Raw genomic sequence first — 21764 nt, 5'->3', positions numbered from 1 at the left:
TTAAAGCAAGTGGCATGAAATTCAAGCAGATCAATGCACTCAGGGTTAAACTTTTTATCACAATTACAGAAAAACTGAGATTCAAGTAATGAGCTCAAAATAAGCTGTTCTTCAGTTTTCTGAGGTTATGGCCTTAGAATATTATCATTCCTGAAAAGCTAAGACACAGGCAATGAGGTTCTTTTTCTCTTCGATTGTTTATTCTTCTTCCACTGCTGGGATTGTACTTGATAGCTAGTAAAATGAGAGATCAGGGCTTCTTGGGGTTCCTTATTCATTCTACACACCAAAGATTTCTAAATAACCCTATATAATATACTGCTGACAATGAATATTTTAGTCTGAGAAGTAAATATATTCCATTTTAAATTTATGGTCTGAGGATAAGCTGGCTCTCAGCTTCTTCTTATACTTTTCACTGTTCCCCAGAAATTTTCCAAAGAAAGAAAGTCGTTAAAGAGGGACTTTTCAGAAAGAACTGAGTGAGTTATCAACTCAAGAAAGAAATGGGCAAAAGATATGAACACACACTTCACCAGCAACCAAATGTTTGAAAACTTGCCCAGTGTGAGTCCATCCCACCAGAGGAGCCAGAGGGGGCTCATGCTCAGGCTGGTGACCTCAGCTCGGATGGCCAACCTTGCCCAGGCGGAACAGATGAGCATCCGCCGGGACAGCGGCAGCTGCGGGACTCAGGGGTCTGTGCCTCTCTGTTCCGCCTGCACTCTGCGCCGCGCTCACCTGTCTTGCTGGCCATTCCGGGAGCTGCCCAGTCCCTCTTTTTGTCCTCATCAGCTGGAGTCGGTTTCTTTTACACTCAGCTAAGCACCCTGGCTCGTTCAGCGTGGAGTGTGGAATGTGGGGACGCCACTCAGACAAGACACTAGACCTCAAATGGGCCTCAGTTTCCCATCTAACACCAGGAGCTGCTGACTAGGAGCCTCTGTTTCACTGAATTCTTGAAAAGAATAACTTGTAAAAACGCAAAAGTTCTTCAGAACTAAGTGACATGGACAAAACAAGTATGTGTAATGTGTCTTTGAGTCAGGCATTTACTTAAAAGAAATGCGGACTTAAAAGCCAGAGAAGAGGCTGGGTGCAGACATGCAGTTCCATTTCTTTGAGGCAGGGATTAGACATCCAGCCGCACAGCAGCTGCCCGCCTCGCAGAATGTGTGGAGCCGCCTGGAAGACAAGTTATTTCCACAGACCCACTGATGCCACCCAAAGCTTTGAAAAGCTTTCCACTCGGTCCTAATTCCACCTGTGTGCTACAGCTCCCTGCCCTGTGTCTTTTTTAAGCTACTGAGATAACTGCAAACCTTGATCTCTTAAGAATTCATCTGTTCAAGCATTTTCTTCTCACCGGCTGCAGACCCCAATCGCAGCATCCAAGGTACAGGCCAGGGATGCAGGAATTATATCACGAAGGATGAGCCCAGGAGCAAAAGCAGCAAATTCGAGGAAACTCTGAATGTCAGAGGCCCATGCTTAGAAGAAAAGGTCGCTCACAGGGGAGAAATCTCAAAGGAAATCAGATGCAGGCCTCTGGAGAGTATCTCTCCGTGAAGACTTTTTAATCCTGTGAAGTCGAGAACCTTACAGACAGCATTACACGCCTTCATTTGCAAAGCCACCCGACAGCCTCATGGTCCCTCACTGCAAACGTCCTGGAGAAGATGAACAGAGAGCTACCTGAGCCGACACCAGCGAAGAACGGGGCCTCCGTGCTCCAGGGCATTGGGCCAGAGCCAGCTGCTCAGACCGAGTTAACATTTTCCTGCCAGTGTCGATGACTTGGAAAGTCAATTCTGTTCTGCTTAGCCTTTTTCGTCGGTTATGATACCCTGAACCCATCTTCTTTTCACACCTGCAGCGTAGAGAACATTCTGTGAATCACCTGTCACCGGTCTGCCCTCAGCGTGTCTCCAGTGGGCACAGAGATATAAGGCAAACACGGAGATTCCTTTCAGGGGATGGTGCTTCCCAAACAGTGTCCATGTCTGAGCGCTTGTGAGGGAGACCACAGACTTTCTGTTGTCCCCATGGAACCAGACACCTCTTCAGGCCCCAGAAGGCAGGGGGCGGACGACTCTCCTCCAGCTCTGAAGCCTGGTCACCCTTCCTCACTCCTGGAGGGAGTGTCCAGCATAGAGACAAACTTACTGAGCATGTGTGGAATTAAGAGGAGAAAGTCAGGCAGAGAGGAAAGTCCAGCCCCAGCTTCTCCCTGCAGCACAAAAGTAACCAGTTGGGCATGGTTCCCCCAGTTTAGCCGCAGGTCTTTGCAAGGGGGCGGGGGTGCCCCAGCTCCAGGGTGGGGGACGCTGCACATTCCATGTTTGTCCTCAGCCTGGCATGCCCCTCACCCTGGGCACAATAAAAGACCTCCACTCCGTCAGAGATCAGCGCTTTCTCTGCAGGGTTTCAAAATGTGTGCCACCCCTGAGCTTCAGCCACTGCACCTTCAGATGGCTTCCCTGTCCCTACCAGCGGAGAAGAGGCGCAGGGCCCTGCCGCCCTGGCCTTGACTGCAGTGCCCACCACGTGCCTGTAATGTCCGTTCTCCACAGTGCACCGCGCCCACTCTGCAGGGCACAGCACAGAGACGGGCTCTCCAGGCAGCTTACACAACTTCCGTTAGCTGTCTTTGACCTCATCCCTCAGTGAGACACAACTTTATTACCATCTCCAGCTGCCCTTTCCAATTTTAATATTCTCACACTCTGCATCCCCAGAGGCCTCTTTCCTGACGAAGATGTTTACCTTAAACTTGTGTAACTTCTAAGAGTCTAAAAGATGATCATAAAGCTATTAGCTAACACGGTGCCATTTAGCTTCTCCAAAGCAGAACTCACATGATTAATAAGTCTTTTAGGATATTCATCTTTGAGTAGCTTTCCTTTACCCGCTATGTGAGGAGGACTTATAGACTGTATCTTGAACCTACCAGGGGGCCGCAGAAACGAGGTCTACCTGGCATTTTATTAGCCCGACAGATTATGTTCATGATGGGGAAGGAGAAAAAACAAGTTAATTACAGGAGACTTGTAAAATCCAAAGCTTTTCCTTCAGGCTGAAGCAGCAGGGAACGCCGCAGCCTGGGCAAGAAACACGCCAGGCTCCTGGGTCTCCTCTCCCAGGGCTCACTTCCGCCCTTGAGAGCCCAGAAGGCTTATGTTGTTTGAGAAGCCAACTCCAGCAGGTCGCCTGTGGACTCGGAGCTGGTTTACACGGTGGCTCTCATACTTGAGCACCTGTCAGAATCAGCCGGAGGGCTGGCTGAAACATAGATTCCCGGGCCCCACCGAATTTCTGGTTCCGGGTCGGGGCTGAGAATCTGCATTTCAGTCCAGTTCCCAGTGGTGATGCTGCTGCTGCCGGTCTGGGGACCACACTCTAGAACCAGGGTGCCAGGACGGGTCGCTGTTTTAGGGCACGCTGAGAGCCAGTAAACACAGGTGCCGACAGACGCCAGTCCAGCTGCTCCTTGGGCCCCTGGCCCTTATGTGAGCCCCCCATGCTCAAGAGTCCAGTGTTCCCCTGGTGGGCCCCAGGCCCATTCCCTTTGACCTCGGGGCCAAGTGCAGTCCATGCAGCACCTCCCACGCCACACCGCTGCCAGGACCAGTGATGTAACTTCTGGGTCCCTCGTTCAAAAACTATTAAGAATTTCAGTACACTGAAACAGAGCATTAAACCAGACACACACCTTTCTTCCCAGAGCTTGGTCCCGGGGCCCCCACAACCCAACCAGCGACTTCTGGTTCTTCCTCCTGCCTTCACACAAGAACCCACCCTTCCTCCACACCAGGCCCACCTCCTCGACTCCACAAAGTCTGCTCCTCAAAAATGCAGTATTGGCATATTTTTGAAGGAAAATTTAAAAACCCATCAAAATTATAAAGTGCAATATTTTTTATTACAAAATTTTTGATACAGCAATTGCACTCCAAGGGACTTATTTGTCCTGCAGTGGACAGATTTCTGAGAGTGCTTGCACAACACTCCAAAGGTGTCCAAAACAATGCATACAACTTAAATTTGTCTACCAATAGCGGTGAAGGAATAAGGCAGATTTATAGGCAATGACAAGGAAGCATATCCAAGACACAGCGCACATAAAAAGCAGTCAAAATTGTGTGTCTGTTAGTGCGTGAACAGAAAAAAAAGTCAGAAAATCTACACAACAAATCGTTAGCCATCACCACCAGGAATTTTGACTTTACAATTTATATACTCTAAATTAAAATTTTTTTGTTTATTATTTCTGATTATATGTAGAACTAAAAAATACTAAAGATCTCCACCACAGCTGTTTTCATCCAGAAACCTTGACCTCTGGCCAGACTGCTTTGTCCAGCCCCTCTGCCTCCCAGCCTGTCCCCTGCACAGTGTCCTGCGTCCCTCCCGTAACTCTCCACCCGGTGCCATGAAGCCTCCCAGGCCCCTGATCGAAGTGAGACGACAGCTCAGTCTGATGCCTCTAACTCTGTTCAGTTCTACTCAGAAGTGAGCTCCAGTGAAAGCCTAATAAAAACATTGAGAGGAGCCCTGGCTGGTGTAGCTCAGTGGATTGAGTGTGGGCTGTGAACCAAAGAGTCGCTAGTTCGATTCCCAGTCAGGGCACATACCTGAGTTGTGGGCCAGGTCCCCAGTGGGGGCCACGTGAAAGGCAACCACACATTGATGTTTCTCTCCCTCTCTTTCCCGCTTCCTTCCCCTCTCTCTAAAAATAAAAAAATAAAATCTTTAAAAAATATATTGAAAGGAGAAGTATTTATGAAATGCCTTGTAGAGCTATTGGCTTGTTCGGGTTTCACACTGAGGTAATGGATGTATTCTTATTTTCACATTTACACATTTTTTGGAACAGGATACCCACCTGGCCCTCAAAGTCAGAAGTGTGTCAACTGTACCCTAAGTTGAATATTTATGTTGACTAAAGGCCTCCAGCCTTTCCACCTCCTGAGAGGCTAAACCATTCATTCCTCTTTCTCACTCTCATTCAGAATAATAGTCAGTTAGGTGAGATACCAGGGTAAGTAATACTAACTAACAGCAAACTCCCAAATTTCAGTGGCTTAACGCAGAGGTTTATTTTTCATTCAGCCAGGTCCAGTATGCATATTCCTCAGTGCAGACAGCTTTGTGCTTGTCATCCAGAGTCCCAGGGTCCCCACATTCTGGCTCTGGCCTCCTTTGTGCCCTCAGCACTGCGAGGGGGAAGCATGGATGCTCCGCGAGAGGTTTTACAGGCCAGGCCTGAAGGAGAGAGTAAAAATCCCAGTCCTCTGGCCACAGAATTTGGCCTCCTAACCCCACCTCACTGTGTGGGGGACTGGGGCAAGTGGCTTGGCAGCCAGAATAAGGGCCCCCAAAGATGTCACATCCTGATCCCAGAACCCTTGTTCTATGCTAAATGCCAGAAAGGACTTGGCAGGTGTGATTGATTAGGTAAAGAAACTTGAGATTCGGTGATTGTCCCGGATTCTGTGGGTAGGCCCGGTGAAACCAGAGTGTCTGCCCCCATTGGACAAAGGAGATGTGGCAACAGAGCCAGGGTCAGGTGAGGGGCTTCAGGGTGGAGGATGGGGCCCCCACTGAGGAGCACAGTGGCCTCTGAGAGCTGAAGGAGGCAAAGGAATGGATTCTCCTCAGAAGCCCCGAGAAGGTCCGAAGCCCTGCTGACACCTGGATTTCAGACTTCTCACCCCCAGAACTGTGAGAGAACAAGCCTGGGCTGTTTTAATCCACTGAGTTTGTGGCCATTTGTTACAGCAGCCACAGGACTAATAACACCAGGGGTCTAGCTATGTGCCAAGAGCAAAATGCAACAGAACCTGGCAAATAATAGTCCCCTTTTCCTCAGTGGACCCACCCACCCACTGCACCCTTTCTGTTGCCGCCGTCTCTGCTCAAGCTCACGTGGCCTCATCTGGCCCATGGCCTGGCTGCCCTCCCGCTGATTTTTAACTCATGCCAATGTCTTTCCTACTCAGATGCCAGAGTGGTTTTCCTGTTATAGGTCAGATTCTGTCAATCCCTTCTCAATGGCTCCTGTAGTTCCCCAGAAGAAAGTCCAAAATCCTCAGCCTGGCATTCCAAGTCCTCTGACGTGGCTCCTGTCTGCCTTTCTGTCCTACCTGCCGCAAGGTCTAGGGCGACAGTGCCCAGAACAGAGTCAGAAGATGTGGGAGAGAGAGGCTTGGTTAGGGGCCGGCAGTTGGCCTGGGGCTTTTCCCCTTCCTCACCCTGTTTCCCCTCAGGCACCACCTCCTGTCAAGGGGAGAAAAAGCCAGGGAAGGGCCTTCCAGATGTGAGGGGAGTGTCTGAGAAAAGAAGCCGCCCATACCAACAAGTACAACCCAAAGGGATTTGTTATAAGTCTAAATAATGAAAAGGGCAGGCCCCAAAGTAATGTTCGTTGACTCCCTTGGTCACCTGAATATAAGCCAGCTCGCTCAACACGCTGGCTCGGACCGTCACCCCTGCCATCCGGCCACCACATTGAACTCCTTGGGTGAAAGCTGACCCATGGCATCCCGGCGATGAGCTGCCTGAGTGTCCAGCAGGCAGACACAGGGGCCTTTGAGGACTCCAGCTTGGAGCTGGACTGCTTCTGAGCAGAGTGAAGGCAAACTCAGGGAAGACTGAAGGACAGTCATGTCCACTGTGACAACCCAATGCCCATGTCTTCTCCCCCATCACTCCCTAGGATGCCCTGAACTCTGGGCTGCGACTTACACTCTGTGCCCCTCTCCCCTAATCCACAGGTGGCAGACACAAGGCCTGAGGGCTGAATCCGGCCCTCCACCTTGTTTTATCCGGCCCAGCACCTTGTTTCTACCCGGCAGCAGCGCCAAGCTCTCCCTTAACTGTTCAGGAGTAGTTACATTTACACAGTCCTAAAGTTACTTTCGGCCCCTTGAAGGCAACCGCGAGGCTGATGTGGCCCCTGGTGAAAATGACTTTGACACCCGTGCTCTAACCCCTGTTGTTTCTAAAGGACAAGGTCCTCGAGTCAGTTTAATATGTAAGATCACAGATGTGTGGAATTTAAAATATGTGTTTAAATAATTTTGGAAAAAAACTGAAAAAGGCGGAAGGTAGAGGAAAAATCACACATAAGTCTACCAACCTACTGCTGTCATTTCGATGTATCTCATTTAAACCATTTCAGCCTGCATATTTTGCCATGACGTCATACATACAACTTCACATCTGGCTGCATTCCTCCCAGACACTATTTAATGGCCTCATAATAGTCCTTCCAGTAAACTCTCTGCTAGCCACCAAACTCCTCCCTACCTTGGATGTTTGAGCTATGCTTAATTTTCTACAGTTTCCAAATAAAGCTTTAATGCCTATATCTTTTTTTCATTTTTAAAAACCATTTCCTTAGACCAGATTTCTAAAAGTAGGGTTTCTGGGTCAAAGTGTATGAATATATGTAGGGAATGATATAGTTGGTCAAAGTGCATTTTAAAAAGTTGTACCAATTTCAAGTGCAGCAAGCAAAGGAAAAGTATATCAGGGGTTGAAATATATTCTTTCCATATAAATATTTAAAAATCACTTCCTGTCTTGGCTGGTGTGGCTCGGTTGGTTGGAGTGTTGTCTCACCCACCGAAAAGTTGCGGGTCTGATCTCCGGTCAAGGGGCGAACAACTGATGTTTCTCTCCCCCTCTCTCTCCCTCCCTCCCTCCCTTCCTCTCTCTAAAATCAATAATAAACACGATATCCTCAGGTAAGGATTAAAAATTCATTTCCAATATATTTTGTCACTTTAATTGGCAAGAAAAAATACAGCACTTTGGAGTTGAAAGGAACCTCCAATCTAACCCAATGCTCCCCCAATTTAGCTGCACATCAGAATTACCCAAGGAGTCCCTTAAAAATACGAGTTCCACTAAAGCTTGAGAAATGCTTGTTTTAAGCCTGTAGTGAGCCCTGTACAATGAACCTGGGTGGTGGAGATTTTGTCATTTCAGAAAACAAGGAAAGCTACGAAAGACCAATGTCATATATCAAAAGGACTCAGGGACCAAGTGGAAGAAGCTCCCACTGGCCAAAGAGAGGAAACCTAAGAATAAGAATTGTGATGGATTAAAGCACATCAAAACCACTAAAATCCAAGGTTAAAATGATACTAAAAATAATAAAACCTCAGTGGTCACTTTGGAGGATGCTAGTGATGTCCCACATCGAAATGCTTTTGAAAACTAAAGGCAGCATTTGGGCTACCTTCCGTATCTGAACCACGCCATGGACAAGCGAATGGGAGCAGAGGGAAGTTTCTCTGTGTTACTTCCACTGATACTTGCAAAGGGCATGAAGAATGGAGGGTGTCACCACTGACCATAATGAACTGAGGGACGCAGGCAATGGTCATCCCTGGTTGCCAAGGTCACAAAAAGAAACACGACCAGACATTATGTGCCCCTAAGGGAAGGGCACAGCACATCTTAGGAAGTCCTTTTGCCAAAGTTTTTGAACCTAAGTCACATCAGACTTCTAGATCAAATTAGTGCCTTACAGAAAATAAACGTTGTTGGGGCAGGGAGGCACTCAATAGAATCCAGACTGTGGGAAAGTCTTCAGGACAAAAGACCAGTTTCTTCAACAGATTTAAAGGGGAAAATTTAAACTGAGGGACACCAGCCCTGGCTGATATAGCTCAGTGGATTGAGCGTGGGCCTGCAAAACAAAGTGTCGCAGGTTTGATTCCCAGTCAGGGCTCATGCCTGGGTTGTAGGTCAAGTCCCCAGTAGGGGGCGTGCAAGAGGCAACCACACATTGATGTTTCTCTCCCTCTCTTTCTCCTTCCCTTCCCCATTCTCTAAAAACAAATAAATAAAATCTTTTTAAAAATAAAAATAAATTGAGGGACACTGATGGGTTAAAAGTAACCTGAGAGTTACTTGGTATTAACCAATCATAATGTGGGATCTTTATCTGGATTTCAACTTAAACTGAAAAAAAAATCATTTTTATAAGGCAATTGTAAATTTGTAAACAATGACAGGATTTTTATGATATTAAGGGATCACAATTATTTCTGGTGTGCAATGGTATTGTGGATTTTTTAAAGTCTGTATCTTGTAGAGAAACCTACTGAGATATGTAGAATTAAAAAAATAACATGTTGAATTTATAGATTCAAGTGGCCATGAAGGTGTTTCTTTGCAGCTGGGTGATGTATTCAAGGGTGTTTGTTATACTCTTGTACATGTCTGAATTTTCCATAATTAAAAGAATTTCATGTATTTCAGGCCCAAGGCTCTGCCCCAGACCTGCTAAACCAGGACCCCAAAGGTGGGGACTTGGAATCTGAGTTCTGACAGTTCCCATGTGCATCTGATGTCACTGGTCCGTGGACCAGTGTCTGAGAAACAGTGATTTGATTGACTTGCAAGGAAACTGAGGTTCAAAGACAGAACACTTCTTGCTCAAGTGCACACACTAATTTATGGAAGAACCCAAGTTGCCTGACTCTGCCATAGGGTCCTCTTCAAAATAGCAGGCGGATGCCCTAGCTCCTGAATGGATGCCCTTATTGGGCAACATGGTGCTTTGACCCAGTTCAGATGCATTCTTCCAGAAGGTGCCCGGGGAGTCTGGGACCTCTCTCTGAAATCACAGTCCCATAGGGCTACCGGATCCATGAGGACCTCATTGTCTATTATGGCAAAGGAGGGGGACTTCTGAGTCACACTTGCACACAAGAACTCAAGCTTAAGACCTCCAATGTTATTTCCAAACTAGATCATACACGGAGATCACAAACCTTCCCCAGCTGTCCCTCAGTATTCACCATCCAACAAACCCCCCCCCCCCAGCCTCAGCCTCTTCTCTGAATGTTCCTGGTACCCCTATGCAAATGGAAACTGGAATTCCCGATGCTGGCAAAGGTACGGTGAAACACTCACTCCCCAACATTAAGCAAACAAAGTCTAAAATAGTACATTTTTGGAAGAAAGTTGGCAACATGTATTACATGAATTTTTAAGTGTTTATATTCTTTGACCCAAGAATTCCATCTCTGGGAATAATACAAAAATTTTTTTAAAAGAATGAAAACAAAAATGTCATGCATAATGATGTTCATCGCAGTGTAATTTAGAATAAAGTAAAAACAATGCAAGTTTCTAAGAGGGCCTTGGCAAAGTAAACGATGGTTTCTTGTCATTAAAGTTGTATTTTCTAGAAGTTTGTGACCTGGAAAGCTAGGTCCATCAGGTGCCCCCTTCCTGGAATCCAAACCTCCAGCAGGAGGACAAAGGCTGAAGACAGCTGAAGCTGTGACCCTCCCTGGTGGGGACCTGGCAAGACTGCCACTGCTGGACTCGGCTCCTTCTGCCTGAAGCTCTCATCTCCTGCCCATTCCCACATCTGGCTTTCCAGCTGTCTTGTCGTTCTCTGAGCCTCCACAGGATTCCACCGAATCCCTTTTAGCTTAACTTGGCTCGAGATGGTCTCTGTCGTTGTGCCAAAGGACCCTGACACACCTAACTCACCCACTCACCAGATCACTGGACTGAAAGATAAAGTTGCCCAATCACAATATGAAGGAGGTTTTCCAGAGCACGTTCAGTGGAACTTGAGCCTTCGGAGATCAGCTTAGTTTGGGAAATGTGACATGATGTCTCCTACACAGCAATACATAGTACGTATTTGTGGCTCTGAGAAGATTGCTGTGAAGAAGCCTTTGTAGCCACCTTTCCATTTACTTGACCACATCTTTTTCCAAATAACACCTACAGTGCAATAGGTAGTAGAGCAGTGGGTGGTACTAAAGGTAGGAAAGGGTGCTTTGTTGTCTACACCAGGGCTCCCCAACCCCCTGCTAGGTCCACGACCTGTTAGGAACCTGGCCTTAGGAACCTGTCCGCCAAGCAGGAGGAGAGCTGCTGCCCAGCCAGGGAAGTTTCATCTGTATTTACAACTGCTACCCATTGGTCACATTACCACCTAAGCTCCGCCCCCTATCAGATCAGGGCTGCATTAGATTCTCATAAGAAAGTGAACCCTACTGTGAACTACGCAGGTGAGGGACCTAGGTTACGTGCTTCTTGTGAGAATCTAATGTCTGGTGATCTGGAGGGAAGCTGAGATGGTGATGCTACTGCTGGGGAGCAGCTGCAAATACAGATTATCATTAGCAGAGAGGTTTGACTGCACAGAGACAGTAATAAGTCAATTGCTTGAAGACTCATATTGAAACTCTATCAGCAAGTGACAAGTGACAAGCTGCATCTGGTGGCAGGCTTTAAGTCCAAATCTGACACTTGAGTCCACACTTGGCCCACCCATTATTTACCACTTCTGTCCGTGCCTCTTTCCCACACTGCGCACTTGTCTGTCAGTTTTGGTAAGTTCACATGCTAACCCTAAAATGTGGTGAGTTGTGTAATTACTTCATTATATATTACAATGTAATAATAAAGTGCACAAAAATGTAATGTGCTTTAATCATTCCAAAACCACCCGCCCCACCCCCCCAAGTCCCTGAAGAAATTGTCTTCCACGAAACTTGTCCCTGGTGCCGAAAAGGTTGGGGGACTACTGATCTAGTTTCTAATTCTCTCACATACCAGCCGAAAAGCAACAAAGGTGCTGTGTCCTGTTCTGTTTAGATTAAGTCAGAGTAAAGTTAATCTTCGGACGAACTAAATTTAGCCACTGTGGAGAGTGGCTGTGGGGTGGGGGGAATCACTAGCTAAGATGAGAGGTTGAATTATTGAGTTCGCCAAAAAGTTCACTTAGTTTTTCCCGCACAATGGCTCTTTTTAGTGCTTAGTTCTTTTAACTTCATTTGAAACAATTCTGTTAAATTGTATTGTGACAGCTGTCCTATCAGGGAGCACTTAAAGAGAAACATCAAAATTAGTGAACTTTTGTGCAGCCATTTTAATATTAAAGATAGAAGAAGATATGCAACATTTTTGGCACATTATGCTTTATTATTTCAAGAAAGGTAAAACACACCTGAAACACACAAGACAAGATTTGTGCAGTTTATGGGGAAGGTGCTGTGACTGATCGAACGTGTCAAAAATGGTTTAGAAGTTTCTTGGTACTATTGATATTTTGGCCAAATAATTCTTTGCTGTGGGGCTGGTCTTACGCATCAGAATATATTTAGCAGCACCCCCCGGCCTCTACCCACTGGAAGCTAATAGCAGGAGACAGCCAACATACTCAAAACGTCCAAATCAATAAAGTTATTGTTGAAAATGAAGAACGTTTTATTTTATAGAAAAAAACTACAGGGACTTTTTGGCCAACCCAGTATTTATCAGGAAGCTGCTGTGTGCCCAGGGCAATGCTACTTACTCACACAATCCCATGTAGTCTTCACAGCCAACACCTTCCCGATTCCCCGGCTTCTCCTCCAGCCCCCTCCCCCATGCTCCTGACAGTAGCCAGAGAGATCTCCAAGCACCCCACTTCCTTGCTTAAAACCTTACGTCCTGCTCACCTCTCATGCCAACCTTCCTCTCCTCACTGGACTACAGCTACAATGACCCTTCTCCATTCCTCAGCACACCACTGTCCCCCCTAAAACGTCCATCGCTGGAGCTCCCTCAGCCTGCGCCACCCAGTGCCCTGTAGCCAGCTCCACCCATTACCCAGGTCTCAGCTCACACACCACCTCCAGAAAGCCGTGTGACCACCTATCTAAAAAGGTAATCCTCACCCACTGGGTCTCACTGTCCTTTTTTTCCCCCCAGTGCATTTCACCATCTGAAACAATCTCACTTGATTTTGCCTGGCCCCTCCCTTTGGCATGCACATTCCCCGACCAAGGATTAACCAGACTGTCCTGTTCGTCATCACGTATTCTCAGCACCCCGAACAGTGACTGGAGCATAGCAGGCGCTCAGCTTGATGAACCCTGGAAAGTGGATGGCACGCTCCTGCTGCAGACAAAATGCACTCAAGAGTGTCTCTGGTTAAGCAACTTGACTGAGGCCACACAGCTGGGAAGTGACTGGAACCTGTGCTGCTTCACAATGCTGGAAGGTGGAAGGGAGTCCCTGGATCTATGGAGTCCAGGTATCATTTTGATTGGCTGGCCAAGTCATGTTAGGCCACGAAATACCAAGGGCTAGGATTTCAAGGAGGCACTTGGGTTCTATGAACTTTCTCCCTTTCAAGCCTGATAAGAGCTAATCCAGATTTATTAAATAGGAGCATGGTCAGAAATTTGTCTTTAGAAATCACATTCTACCCAAAATATCCCTGAGGTTTGACAACTACTTGTTCACACATGAGATTACAGAAGTGATAACATCTAGTATTTCTCAGCCTGCTGGCCCCAGTCTCTTTTATCATGCACTGGGCAATGTTTTGGCCAAAGTAATCAGCACAAAATAATTAGAAACATCATTTGAGCCAAGATCAGTTTATTTATCGTATTTACCTTGTCTGCAACAGTCTGCAAAGAAAGAACTGCAAGCTTCAGAGAAAATGGAGAAAAAAGCACAACGATGAAGTCTGAAGAGGTAAGGAGGGCAAGGCAAGTCCCTCCTTTTTCTCCGCAAGCATGTTATCTCCTGCATTTTCATCAAAAGGGTCTGCTGCACCAGAACCACCTTCCACACAGAAATTAAGGTGCTCTGCAAGGTCCTCCAGAGGCCTTCAGATCCCCAGTGAGTGCATGGTAAGCACACATCAAGGTAAAATGACAGCAGGCCAAAGTGTAGGATAAAGAGGGACAGGTATTATTAGCATACTCAAGCACTTGAAGGCTTCCCCTCCACTCCCGCCACCCCTCAGCATCCAAGGGATACAAGGATGTAAGAGGTACCAGGAAAGCTAAGAGGTGGTGATCTGTGTAGCTAAGTAGTCTGAATCCCACTGTGACAGGCTATGGCACCTGAAGAGAATCACAACTCTACTGGGTAGGGTGGGATCGATCACAACTGTTATGATGAAGAACATAAGATGTTTTAGCAATATACTGAACAGATCTAGGTAGCTGAAGTCTCCAACTTATCACATTATAAACTGAAACACACAGTAGGCAGAGTGATTCTTTGAGCACCAAACCTCTCTCATTCTTCGTACACTGTCGGCTGGGTTTTATTACATAATAAACAAAATGAAGACCACATTGTTTCAGTACAAAATACATGCAAATAAAAAATAATCGGAGCTTTTGACAAGTTTGTGTCAGTGAGAACAAGTAAAACCATCATTCCCTGCTTCAAGATTTTCTCTAACATATGCCTGCCATGTAAGTAAAATTAATCATGCTTTTAAGACAATCAGTTCAGAATTAAACAAGTATTTTGAGAAGTACTTGAGTGAGATTTCTGCTTGTCATTCTCCAACATGTATAGTGCTTGGTACAGAGCTGGACATGATGCAGATTTTTCTGGGGAAAAAACATTCTTAGAATATATCAGAAGCCAAGGATAAGCATCCTATGCAACACACATAGGTGGTCTTGAAATTTAGAGTTAAAATTCACATTAGCTTAATGTTGTTGTGATTGGAGAATATAAAGATAAAAAATCTACTTAGAACCCCTTTTAGTTTTGATAGCTTACTACATTCCATGACAGTGGCTTACATTAGGCCCAGATAGTTTAATTTCCCAGAAATAAATGAAGAATTTGACAAATCCTTTATTAAAATGTGAGCATGGCCAAAAACCATCTGAAAGGCACTCTCCTAAATGCTTCTAATAAACTGCTTCACCCAGCAGCAACTGAACTGCAATAAAACAAAATATGCTGAAGAAAACTCATCTAACGCATTTCACATAATAGAACTGTTGAGCTGCTCAGACAGTGTTGGTGTACAGAGTGAAATGCTTATTCTTTTCCATTTCAGTGTTTCAGCTGGATGGAAGACCGAGTGATGTTTCTAATCAAACTTTTGTTCTTCCAAATTCATGTCTGTGCAATTTCCAGAGCTTCACAAATGTCCCGAGGACATTACTGGAAAGGTATTATTTCTGAGAATTTAAAGTGTCACATCCTTTTCAAATTCTATAGTTTTAGCTCTCTCTTTTATGGTACAGTTCTTATTTCTGTGTCATCCGAAAATGAAATTTTAATTTGCAAAATACACACACTGTAAGTTCAATTACACATTATTAACCCTCTTTTTAGTCTCCTCTCAGGATACTATTCTGTCCATTCATTTTGTGAAAATTGTACATTGCCACTCAGCTCTGATAATTGGTATAGATTTTTCTTTTTTGACTTTGAACTTGGACAAAAATCCCATGCAGTGTATTTCATACTATTCTCCAGGCTCTTTCCACATATATCCTATTTAAACTGTTTACATGGAGATATTTTTATGGGTCTCCTTTTAGGAACTTTGGTTTATGCAATTCTACAATAAAAAATGACAATAGAACATATTTTTTTAAATTCACTTGATAAAAATGCTTTTATCAAAGAATTAAATGTCGGGAAGAGCAGTCCAGCAGATTATAAAATGATATTCAGTGTGCAATAAACTGGAATATCCCCAATTATAAGTTTCCAAAATCTGTTAACTACAAACCAAGTACAAGAAACTATCTTTTAAAGGTACCAATGCTATGGAATCATAGTGTTACTCTGTTTTAAAAGATGTTCCCATCATTAGCTTTCAGAAATACTGAATGCTTATGAATTTTAACTTCTACTGTATGACAACCACATGCCAGTGATCTGTGATTCCATCCTTACAATGAACACACAAGGTTATCACCCCATTTTATATGTGAGAAAACAAGATTCAAAAAGATCACACAGTGAGGAAGATGAGCTGGTATTCAAGTCCAAATATGACTCCATAGCAAAATGATTATCTATCTAATCCAAACACTGAGTTTACTCAAAATGCCAAAATGTTAGTTCCCTTTTCATCAGGCAATAAATAAAACTAACAAAGTATTTGTGTATGGTCATTAACAGTAATATAGTACAATTTCAAAATCATACAGTTTGCTTTGCAAATATATTTTGAACTCCATGCTCGGAAGTGTTGAAAATTAAATTACATCATACATAACCATTAAAGAGAATACAGCATAAAAAGTATAAAAATGGTAAAGAAAGGGCTGTAGAGTAATTGGCATATATACTTTTGTTTTCTTGTGAAGGTTTTACTCAGAATAGAAAATACCTATGTGCCGTTTGGGACAAATCCTTTTCAAGTCCAATAAGGACATACAGAAACTTGAAAGAAAAAGTAGGCTTTAAAAAGAACCAGTGCACACACTACCACGTGGAGGAACCTCAAGGACATTATGCTAAATGAAACACGCCCATCACAAAAAGACACCGTGTGATTCCACTTATGGGAGGTATCTGGAGCAGCCGAACGCACAGAAAGCAAAATGGAGGTTGCCAGCCAGGGGTGGGAGGAAGAGAGAATCGGGAAATTTAATAGGTAGAGACCCCACTTTGTGAGACAAAACATTAGGGGACTGGCTGCAGAACGCGAATGCACTCAACACTGCTAACTGTGCACCTAAAAGTGGTTATGATGTAAGTTTGGTTATGAGTATTTTACCACAATGAAAAATAAAAAGTTTAAAGGAAAAATAAATTATTCTTAACATAATGATGCTGTTGTTATGCTTTAAAAACAAAACATTTAAATATATACTAATAGATTTGTAGGTTGATGGTTATTAATTCTACTATTGTATGTATTTGAAATTTTCCTCAATGAAATAAAATAGAACAAAGTAACTCTTCAAAAAAGGGGGAACCAATAAGGAAACAAAATTTCCCAATCAAGAAAATAAGCTATCATAAAAATATTTTATTATCATTTGAATATGTAAAATGTAGTAACATTTTAGCTACAACTGATAAAGGTGACACAGCACCTATTTCACTTGGAAGAAAGCTGCAGAATACTAAATACAGGGCTTGCATTAGGAAGCTATAAAGGGAAAATTACGTAAGAGTCTAAAGTTTGCTATGAAAACCTTTTTATTCAAGTAACCAAAAGTCAAAACAACAACAGAAGGCAAGCTCCACAACCTCTGTCTGTAACTGTAATCTCCATGTAGAAAACTATGCAGTAACACCCGGAAAAACAGCCCCACAACCAACTGGGCCCTCAAATCAAGAGTAACTAAATTACGGAGTCAGCTCACTCCCACAACTGTCTTCCTGTAGAGTATTTCAGCTGAGCCGATCTCAATAATGTTATTCTCATTTCCCCAAAACTGTCTTTCCTGATATTTAAAATCACCAAGATAAAATGTGCAAGAGCTTGTTGAAGTAAAAAGAGAAATCACAAATACTCCAAGCATAATTTACATGTGAAAATGAATGAGGTCATTTTATCTACAGATCTACAAAACTCAATAAATACCCAATCACACACAGAACCCAGGCACACAAAGCCCCACGAGTGGCAGAGTGAACGAGGCCTGCTCACTGGGGAGCAGGGCTCACTCTGAGCAGCAGGGGCTCCCACTGTCTGTCATCACAGCGCTTCCCCTGGGATCTGCATTTGTGTATTATCTAAGGCCTGGGACATTGACAGCAAAAATAAGGAAAAGCCAGAAGGATAATGAATTAAACACCACCTAAACTCTATTCTAAAACACACATATGAAATATGAATAAACCAACCTCTGAGTTTTTTAGTCACGTCCTTTAAACTTATACTAGTGCCTTCATTAGTACCCTACAGTGAATTTACTGTAATTAGCTTTCCCATTAAAATAGAAGAGGAAAACAAAGGAAAAAAGCTCTTATTTCTTAAATGTACAGTCTTAGAAAAGTAGTAGTAGTACTATTTCTTTTTAAAAACAATCTTCTCTGCTAAAAAAATCATACTGTTGTGGTCATCTGAGAATAAATTAAGTCATTTTGGCAAACAGATTAACTTGCTCTCATTTTTAATAATCAAAATGATAAACTATTATCATGGCCATGTAATTTTTCAGAACTTACACCACCATGGAGGCAAATGTGTGTAGATTATTTTTAATAAACCTAAATTAGATCACAACTGAAATAAATACCTTAAAATATATTTTCAAGTGCTCAAGAATATTAAAAGTTTGGGGGGGGAAATACAAGAATTTCCTCCTTCTGAGATTCTTTAATTAGGATAAAAGACTCAGGGTAAGCCCAGAGGAATGGTCTGCAATAAAGAAAAATTAGGTCAGTGTATAATAACTTCTGCAAACTTTAGCTTAAAAGGCAAAAACATTCTGAGCCAAATAAGAGCATTCTTTGGGGTCAGGGCTCTTTGTTCAGTTCTTTAATCTCTAAATTCGCAACACGTTACAGTTCCAAAATGTTTGTACACTTACTAACAGTAATAAGCATATATGTCAAAAAAAGAAAATTCCCAAACATGATTCTTTCAATCATAGGTCTCTCTTTGGTAAGAAATAGACCAGCATTTACTTACATTTTTCTCTCACCTGTAGAAGAGAGGGAGATTAAATGGTAATAAACTCGGTAAGGAATCCCTGTTTGTTAAATGTTAGGTTAGAAGGTAAAGGGTTTATTCCATGCTTTTTATACGAGGACTAGACAACAGAGGATTGCCTTATATATAGCCATGGCAGAAGACAGCAATTATCCACCACAGAGCCAGAACAGGGCATTTCCTGTAAATAGAAGGCCCTGCCTGTGAACAGATTAGTCAACCTGTAGAAATTTCACTATCCAGTTAAGAGTGTTTTTTAGATAGGAAACATGAATAATATGCTATTATAAAAATATGGTAGAATATTTCCCATGAAAATGTCATAGAATCCATGGAGAATTAAACAGGCTTATTTTAGACATTTTCTCATTAAGTAAAATTGAAAATAACCTATCTAATAGTATTACTTGCAATTCCAGAAAAAAAAATCCAATGCAACCTAATACATTAACAAACTTCAGAGAACACATATTCTACCACCCTAAGCAATCCCCACCACCCACCCAAAAGGAAGCTGGTCTTACCCACTGTGAACAATATTCATTGTATCTGGATCCACATCAAAAGAACTGCTACATCCCACTGCGGGAGAAAAAAATGCTACAAATAAGCACCCAAAATTGACCTAACAATTTCTACTCACTCCTACTTCTCCGGGATATTTTTTGAGAGAAGGAAGCATTCCTTGCAACTTGACTGGCAGAATCTTTACCTAATTTTGAAGCCTATACTAGAGTTATGGAATGCCCAAATCAGCAGCAACTCAAACATTATTATTTTTGCAAAGAAAGGTCATTATATAAAATTCCATTCTCCCAGGCAATAAACTGAGAGAGAATAAAACCATGTAACTTTAAAAATGGCTGTATTTGTAGGTTTTAAAAACTAGCACCAGACGTTTGTGTTTATTCTGAGCAACATTTAGAAATTAACATTTCCTAACAATATGGACAAACAAGAGAGTGAATAACAACAGAATAACCTCCAAACAATACTGCATGTTGGTAACCACTACGTAAAATAACCTGATCAGCTCATTTCTAAAGCTAGTGTAGGTGTGCCCAGTTTGGAAATGGCATGCCTCACTGCTGAGCTAATACACCTAACTCCCACAAAATGTGTAGAGCTTATTTTATTTTGTGACTAGGCAAACAACTTGAAAAGATGTTTTTAAAAAGCAAGCTAACACAAAACAACCTATTATTGGAATAGTTTTCTACTCTCTCTTTTAAGGTGAATAAAACTCCATCAAACCACAGTATGAAGTGCCTAAAGGAGAAACGGGCAGATTCAAAAAGAGCAGCGTCAGTTCAAGTCCACACAGCCCTTTAATCCATTACATTTATAGCAATACTGTGATCAACATCATACAATGATTCTTATTTCTTCCTCAGACTGCAGCCATTTTTTCCCATTGCATAACAGATTTTAACTCTGCAAATGTTTAAATCAACTTTCTGCACCTTGACTTTACAAACCATTGGATGTTAAGTTTCCTTAACTGTTTCATTTTTAAATTTTAATTAAAGCTAAAATTAAATCTTAAAAAACCGAACTAACCAAAAACCCTCAAAGGTTCCTGAAACGGAACCTTGTGGCATACATGAGCAGCAGGGTTTGAAGACAGCCTACAGAGGGCTACCGGGGGCAGCTACCGAACAACACATTCTACAGCCAACCCTCGTTGGCTATAGAAGTTAATAAACAAACTTCTTTCATGATCGATGAAATCAGAAGATGCAGACTTAATCTTCCCCAAATAATAATGAGTTGCTCAGGACATAGGCTAAGTGTATTGAAATCATACTGCTTCTTTGAAAAAAAGAAAAAATATTTTAGGTAGCCATTCCATTAACAAAAGGCCATGCCACATTCACCTCGTCTTTTGATTTCTGGGTACCAGTATTACTCAAGAGAACCCTACTGAAGAAACTGGCTGGAGAACCTACCAAATAGGGGTCTCAGGTCCCTTAATTTTTATAGTCATTTTAATAAACATAAAACTCGAGCTGCTTGAACAATGGAGCTTGTAAAGTGCATTAGGTATAGAAACACAACAAGTGCTAAACTCAGTTAAGACTTTAAGGGACTTGATGTCACCAACAGGGCAAAAAAACAACATTATGGTTTTCTCTTCAGATTTTATTTGAAATCTAATCCAAATTGTCAAAGCTACAAAATGGGGGAAGACATCTGTATTAGTTTTGCTAAGTCACAGCATCCTAAAACAAAATACTACTACTGCCAGCAGATCCATTGTACACATTTCTGATGAAATTCATCACAATAAAAATTTCATCTTGAAAACAGCCACAACGAAAGTAATTTACACAATATAAAACAATGACAGGTCTACAGATGCAGTTACTCATGAGTGTACACATGCGTTCACAGACAAATGAACAAAAACCCCAGGAATGCTCTTTCATTTAAAAAAGAAACAAAAAAAAAACAAAACAAAAAAAAAACCAGACCGTTCAGGCACAAAACAAAATCGCATTTCCAATAAGTGACAGCATCTTAAAGTTTTATGTCAGTGTTTGTTTTTCTTTGACTTTTTATGAGACCTGTGTGGAGATCGGGACTGGGATCTGGATTTCTTCCCTGATTTTTTAGGGGATCTAGACCGTGATCGCCTAGACCTTTTAGGTGTCCTTGAACCAGATGGTGATCTGAGGAAACAAACAAAAACAATTTATCACAGTACTCCTGTGATTCAAACTGACTTTTTAAATTCTCTACAGTGAGCTTTAACAACAAACGCCAGTGAGATACAAAAGGCCATCAACTTCCCAGATTTATATTTTGCCCACTCAGCACACACACACACACACACACACACACACTCTCACACATTCACACGTTTGTACAGATTGCTGAACCTTACTATACTGCTCTACTGAAATCCAAATCTCAAGGTGGGGATTGGGGACTTGCAATTTTAACAATTTACCCAAGTTACTGATACACCCCAAGTTTGAACCTCTAAATCCACAAGATAAAGTTCAAAATGGCATCTAATGCCATTCACAAAATTTTAAACAAAAGACAGCTTTGTAGCCTATCTTTTTGAGGGAAAAGGCTCCAACTATTGCAGTTATCACTCAAGGAAACCACTTAGAGAGCATGATTTTGTAAGCACTGTTCATGAAGATAGCCAAAACTAATAAATAAATGCATTTATATGTATACATATATACATATACTCAAGTACTTATCTATTTTGTAAGGATTTTAGTAAAATGCTTATAATAATAAAGTTTTAGCTCTCAAGAAAATAGCACCAGATAAATAAAACATTTCTGAACCACTTTTTTGGAACTACAAGGACAAAGCATACACTAAA

The 21764-nt window shown here is 42.6% G+C and overlaps 1 protein-coding gene across 2 annotated transcripts in view; it reads right to left on the bottom strand.

Moving 5' to 3' along the window:
* Positions 1 to 19727: 19727 nt before the first annotated feature.
* Positions 19728 to 21764, bottom strand: part of U2SURP (U2 snRNP associated SURP domain containing) — a 45365-nt gene continuing 43328 nt past the window's right edge. For both annotated transcript variants that reach the window (XM_045192052.2, XM_053918233.2), the window contains exon 28: positions 19728 to 21090. In XM_045192052.2, the coding sequence (XP_045047987.1) occupies positions 20952 to 21090 (139 nt within the window). In that variant the 3' untranslated portion in view covers positions 19728 to 20951. The remainder of the gene's footprint in view (positions 21091 to 21764) is intronic.

The sequence above is a fragment of the Desmodus rotundus genome, chromosome 2, assembly GCF_022682495.2.
Source record: "Desmodus rotundus isolate HL8 chromosome 2, HLdesRot8A.1, whole genome shotgun sequence".
Taxonomy (NCBI): domain Eukaryota; kingdom Metazoa; phylum Chordata; class Mammalia; order Chiroptera; family Phyllostomidae; genus Desmodus; species Desmodus rotundus.
The sequence above is the reverse complement of the archived record's forward strand: the minus strand, read 5'-3'. Positions and strand labels throughout refer to the sequence as shown.